The sequence below is a fragment of the Trypanosoma grayi genome (assembly GCF_000691245.1).
Source record: "Trypanosoma grayi strain ANR4 Tgr_205_V1, whole genome shotgun sequence".
NCBI lineage: Eukaryota > Euglenozoa > Kinetoplastea > Trypanosomatida > Trypanosomatidae > Trypanosoma > Trypanosoma grayi.
This window is the reverse complement of record NW_008825824.1, coordinates 17,844-23,657: the sequence shown is the minus strand read 5'-3', so window position 1 is coordinate 23,657 and position 5,814 is coordinate 17,844. Positions and strand designations below refer to the sequence as shown.

General features: G+C 60.6%; 5 protein-coding genes across 5 annotated transcripts; all 5 read left to right on the top strand.

Moving 5' to 3' along the window:
* Positions 1-212: 212 nt before the first annotated feature.
* Positions 213-536, top strand: DQ04_02051120 (hypothetical protein; the record flags this gene model as incomplete). Its single annotated transcript, XM_009311459.1, has 1 exon — positions 213-536. One exon carries the CDS (start codon positions 213-215, stop codon positions 534-536), a length of 324 nt encoding a protein of 107 aa, XP_009309734.1.
* Positions 537-1,039: 503 nt separating this feature from the next.
* On the top strand, positions 1,040-1,555 carry DQ04_02051110 (hypothetical protein; the record flags this gene model as incomplete). Its single annotated transcript, XM_009311458.1, has 1 exon — positions 1,040-1,555. The coding sequence occupies one exon, from the start codon at positions 1,040-1,042 to the stop codon at positions 1,553-1,555; it is 516 nt and encodes a 171-aa protein (XP_009309733.1).
* A 153-nt stretch (positions 1,556-1,708) lies between these two features.
* On the top strand, positions 1,709-2,221 carry DQ04_02051100 (hypothetical protein; the record flags this gene model as incomplete). Its single annotated transcript, XM_009311457.1, has 1 exon — positions 1,709-2,221. One exon carries the CDS (start codon positions 1,709-1,711, stop codon positions 2,219-2,221), a length of 513 nt encoding a protein of 170 aa, XP_009309732.1.
* Positions 2,222-4,096: 1,875 nt separating this feature from the next.
* Positions 4,097-4,549, top strand: DQ04_02051090 (hypothetical protein; the record flags this gene model as incomplete). Its single annotated transcript, XM_009311456.1, has 1 exon — positions 4,097-4,549. One exon carries the CDS (start codon positions 4,097-4,099, stop codon positions 4,547-4,549), a length of 453 nt encoding a protein of 150 aa, XP_009309731.1.
* Positions 4,550-5,413: 864 nt separating this feature from the next.
* DQ04_02051080 (hypothetical protein) lies at positions 5,414-5,650 on the top strand (the record flags this gene model as incomplete). The annotated part of the gene is made up of 1 exon (XM_009311455.1): positions 5,414-5,650. One exon carries the CDS (start codon positions 5,414-5,416, stop codon positions 5,648-5,650), a length of 237 nt encoding a protein of 78 aa, XP_009309730.1.
* Positions 5,651-5,814: the final 164 nt, after the last annotated feature.

Genomic DNA, 5,814 nt, shown 5'->3' with positions numbered 1-5,814 from the left:
CGTCAAGGCCACCCTGCAGTGCGACGACGGCGTCGAGGCCGACGACCTGCAGCGCGTGCCACAGCGCGTCCTCCGCCACGTCCGCCGTGGCGCCGAGCAGCATGTTGCTGCGCCACGTCCCCCCAATCAGCAGCGGGTCTTGCGGGACCAGCATGAAGCGCCGGCGCAGTGTGGGGTACGGGATCCGCCGCGCGTCAAGGCCCCACACGTAGATGCCGCCGCCCTCAATCACGTCGACGAGCCGCAGCAGAACGTTAAAGACGGTCGACTTGCCATTACCGGAGCGGCCAATGAGCCCGATGCGCTCGCGTGCGTATATTACCAGGTTCACGTGGCGCAACGCGTACGGCAGAGACTCGCGGTACTTCGCTGACACGTCCACAAGTTCGACAGCCGGCGGCTGCGGAGCCGTTGCGGTGGATGCTACCCCGCTGCTGGGTCCACTCGCCGGATCCTCCCTGCAGCGCTGCATGACTTGGGACGGTATGGCGCAGGCACCAAGGGGCGTGAAGGCAACGTTCCGCTCCGTCGTATAGCCCTTTCCACTTGCTGCTGCTTCTTCTTCTTCGTGTGTCTGCACCCCCTCTGGAATAATAAGTGGTTCCTCTGGAGCCTGCTGCAGCCCAAGGAGCTGTTCGACGCTGACAAACTGCATCTGGAATGCACCGACACCGCGGCAGAGGAGCATGAGCGTCTGTGAGGTGTTCAAACAACACACAACGGCGACACCGGCGAATGCAGGCGGCATGATGTAGGACGCGAACAGCACACCGAGCAGTGCGGCTGTTGTGGTCATAAGCACTGTGATGAGCTCGAGCCGCAGATTCACCCAGCAGTCTGCCATGTGCCCAATCATGCTCGCCATATTTGTGACGTCCATTGCCTTGCAGTACTCCTCACGGAGGACTTCCTTCAGCCCGAGGCAGCGGATGACTGGCGCCCCCTCAAGCACCTCGTGTAGGATCGCAACGGGGCCCCGTACCGACTTGTTCTCAAGCCGCCGCACCTGCCGTGCCACCGCCAGGTAGCGCTCCACCACATGATGGAACGACAGTATCGTCAGCGGCACGATGAGGACGAACCATGGGTTCACCACCGCGTTAAAGAGAACAATGGCCAGCATCTGCAGCGCGCCCGTCGTCATGGCATCGAGGGACTCACCAACACCGTGGTCGGCTGTCTCCTGGTCNCGGCTGAAGATACCAGTGATGGTGCTGCCAGCGTTCACATCGAAGTACGACACCGGTGCACGAAACATGCGCTCAACCGCCGCGGCGTGGATGTGATTGATCGCGTTCCGCACAACGTGGAAGGAGACACGCATGCGTGGAATTGCGAACACCGCCGCCGCCGCACCCACAATAAAATAAAGCAGGAGGAACACGACGGGGCCTGTGGGCTTTCTCGAGATCCACAGACTCAGCCAGACGTCTCGGCCGAACTGCAGCACGTGCTGCACAACGCCGCTGAGCACAAGCCAGAACAGACTGGGGCCCATGAAGGAGAAGAAGCGACCCAATTGCGCGCGGCCGTGGCCAAGACTGTTGCGTCCTAGGCTGTGTGAGCCACGGCGGTGGTGGTGGTGGTGACCGCTGCTGCAACTGTCATCACTGTCGCGGCTCTCGTCGCTGCCCTCGTCGTCCGCCTCGGAGGACTCGGGCGCCACCATCGCCTCCTCGCACTCCGCGGCGTACAGGGACGTCATTCGATGCTCCGCCGCCACCTCCACGACGACACCATCCCCGCGCACTGTAAAGAGCCGCTTCGGCTTCAACTCCGCGAGCCCGACATGTGTGGCAAGTATGACGGTGCGGTTCCGCAGCACACCGTGGAAGACACGCTCAATGATGTGGGCCTGCAGGCGGGAGTCAAGCGAGGCAAGAACGTTGTCAAGCACATACACATCGGCGCGGGAGTAGAGTGCACGCGCCAACGCGACGCGCACCCGCTGCCCCGCGGAAAGATGCACGCCCTTGTCGCCCACAACCGACTCGTCGCCCTTGGCAAGTGCCTCGAAGTCCTCGTTGAGGGCGCACGCCCTCGTGACAGTGCCGTACCAACGCGTGTTGTAGGTATCATCCAATACAATGTTTGCGCGTATCGTGTCGTTCTGCAGCCATGGTGTTTCAGAGCAGTAGACGGAGCGGCCAAAGACGTAAAATCCGTCGGCAGAAGGCTGGAATTCGTCCAAACGGCCACATTTAATCCGCGTGGTCATTGACGAAGAAGCAGTAGAAGCAGTTGCAGATCTTCCCGCCTCAGAAGGCGTACGCGGGTTCTCTGTGGTGGAGACACCGGCAGCAACCGAAGATTCAGCAGTATCGGTCGTGGTGGCGGGGTTTGTGACATTACAGCAGCGGTTCACCTCGCCAAGCACCGCCAGCAGCAGCGTACTCTTTCCCGCGCCGACGGGCCCCTGCACCACCACCAGCTCTCCTGGCTGTATCAGCATGTGCACGTCGCGCAGCACCGGCGTGGGCACCTCCGGTGTGCCGTCGTCCTGCCAGGTAAAGGTGCCGCCGTGGCATATCACCGTGCCGCGCTGCTGCGACCAGTCGGCGGTGAGGTCTACCCACGTGCCCAGGAACTCGTCAGGTGCCTGCTGCAGGTAGCCTTCAATGCGGCGCAGCGACGCGTACCCGCGCGGGATAGCGGCCACGAGCGCCGGCCACTCGCTAACGGCGCCGCGGAGTAGGTACATGGCCACGAGTGCCGGCACCACCACATCCGCTGTGAGCGGGCCGCCGACAAAGTAGTAGGCGGTGTAGCAGGTAGAGGTGAGCAGCACACCGATTCCCTCCGCTACGCAAGCAGCACGGGCAACAGCCTCCATCGCGCCCACTTCGCCACGCGTTTCTTCCTGTCGCGCAACGTGGATACGGTGCAGGTAGGCGTCCTCTGCTCCCATCGCCTTCACTTGCCGCATTGACGTCACCGCCTCACTGACGAGCTCGACGCGGTCGACGGTACGGGCTGTACGCTGCTGCTGCGCGGTATGGACCTCTGAGCCAGTGATGCGCTGCAACGGGAGGGAGAGAAGCGCAACCGCGAGTGTCGCAAGGGTAGGGATGGTGCCAACGTACAGGTGCAACACGTATAGCGCAGCCGCTGCGAGACATGGGCAGCGCCACGACTGATGGAGCTGCAGCAACGCGCTGCTGCATCTTGCGGCGTCAACTGTCATAAGATGAATCACCTCACCCTCAGTGCGTGTGCGCTGCGCCAACGGCAGCGCTAGCGTCTTCTCGAGCACCAGAGCCTTAATCGCCGTGGCCGCTTCCAGCGACGACAGGTACAGCTGGCTCACGTATTCCTGCTGCAGCACCGCACGCGCCAGCAGCACGAGCATCAAAATTCCACAGATGCCTAACGCATTGTCAACGCTCCCAACTCCGCCCTTTTCCATGATGGCAATGAGGCGATACACAATAGCAGGTGTCGTTAGACTCAACGCGTCCGAGAGAATACGCATCGGAGTACACGAATACATAAAGCGACGCCCACTGCGGTGCTCAAGGAAAGGGGTAAAGAGACCGATATCATGCGATTCCATGTCCGCCCCCCGTACCTTCTTTCCCATATCCCGTGATGCGTGCGAGCCCTTGTTGCTGCCGTTATTGCTGTCGACACTAGTGCTTCTGCAGGTGCTGTCCATACGTCTGCCGATCTGATCCTGCTTCCCTTCGGTCCGCTCCACTTCTCCGCGTCTTCCACTTACGCCACTAATAAAGAAGCACACAAACACCCTGCGCAGCACCCATCGCAGCGGTGTAGTTACAAAGAGCAGCGCATCTTCAAGAAGGGAACGCTTCGGTCGCTTCGGCCGAAGCTTCGCACCTGTGAGCGGGCGGCGCTGACTGATCGTCACGTACGTCTTGTCGTCTGAACTCTCATCGTCATCGCCACCACCAGCGCCACCACCGCCACCGCCGCCGCGTGCGCCGCCAAAGTCGAGACCTTCCGCGCCCCCCTCTGCGCCGCCTGCCGTGCGTGTGGCGCCGAACCATGACCAGCGGTTTACCCACAGCTGCCACGCCGGTGCGGCGATGTTCTGCAGCGACGTGAAATCATCAGGGAGGGAAGGGAGGAAGCGCTGATGACGCAGCACCCCGCCATCCATGACGCTGAAGCCCATGAGCGGGTTGAGCCAGCTGTACGTGGCGCGGGCGAGCCAGCCAGCGTCCTCGAGAGACGGAAAGGCGTTGCCGGGGCGGAACTCATCCTCGCGATCAGAGAAGGGATTGTAGAGGGGGCGCGCCTCAGGCAGCTCGGCGGGTGTCATCGTGCCGTACGACTGCGACAGCACAAAGCTGCGGTTGACGCGCAACTTAAGCGGCTTCTTCTTCGGCTGCTGCTGCTGCTGCGCCGCCGCGGCGACAACGTTCTTCAACTCTTCTTCACCCTCCTCGTCGTCATCATCGTCGTTGAGCGGGTCGAGGATGCTGGAACTCCCCATGCCGGGTTCGAGGGCACTTGGTATGGAAGCCCGGTCGAGAAACAGTCTGTGGCAGCGGTGCCGCCAACGCCTCTGTGGGGCGTCATGCGGTAACGCAATGACAACTGTTGCGCTCGTATTGACGAGCATGGTGTCCAGTTCATCGTCGTCATCATCCTCACTGTCGCCTACTGCTTCCACCGAGAGTTCCCACTCCTCCCCGCAGAGAGGGCAGCGGCGACAGCCCTCAGACACCCCCAGCTCGCGCACCCCGACGATGGCGTCCAACACGCGCTGAAAATTCACCGCGACGCAGCCGAGGAGAATCGCGAGGCATGCAACAGTGGAGTAGTACACCACGCCCTCCAGTGAGGCGGCGTGCGGGAGCGTGTACAGATCCGGCGTCATCTGCATCTGGTCAAGAGGAAGTCTGCTATCAATACGAGTGTGGTTAAACACATGGTATGTCACCTCCCCACTGGGGTGGACCTTGGCGAATGGCACCCACGGGGCTGGAAATGCGGAGGATACTTGCGCCAGCCATATGAAGACGCGGAACGACGCCGGCTCGTGTCGTATGTACCACACCAACTCCATACCGCCAAATATCAGCTGCAACAAGGAGAGGTGACCGGTGAGTCGTCCCTGCGTCAGGACGACAAGGAGAAAAAAGGAAATTATCATATAAAAGTAGTAGTACACCAACAGTGACATCGGTGATGCCTCCCACGCAAGAAGGGAACTGCTTGTACCGTTTCCAGCTAATTTCCCGTGAGCGTACTCGATGTGAAACAGTGACAGTTCAGTGCGTTGGACCTCGCCCCCCATTGGGTGATAGATGTCCACCGTCCACACGTTCGACAGTTTTGTTCCGGCCTCGTCGTTCGCGGTGAGTGTTCTATATGCTTTTTCCTCCTCACGGAACTGCAGGGAGCGCATCGTGAGGGGTGACAGCACCACCACAATCAGCAGAGCGAGATGGAGCAAGTGGTACGCGATCGCGAGGGTGAATTGAAGATACGACTGCATCCGGTAGGACCACACGAAGCGTTGAACGGTGTCGCGGATACTAAGGCGCACAACCGGTGGGCGGCTCCCTTGTCGAAGCGCTGGGCGAAAGAGGAGGTGCTTTGTCTCATTGTTGCTGCCGCTGTTGCTGCGACTATTGGCGTCATCGTCGTGGCGGGCTGCAATGGAGTCATTAGAAGAATTTAGCGAAACATCGGCGTTACTCATCTTGCGGGTACACAACCTTCGTCCTGCTCCCTCGGCACACCACCAAACACAAAAGAACGAAACAAGTTAAGAGAATGCACACAGTAAATTGAGACATGACACACTGCGACACATGACAGCTTGGTTTTATCTGCTTCTTCTCC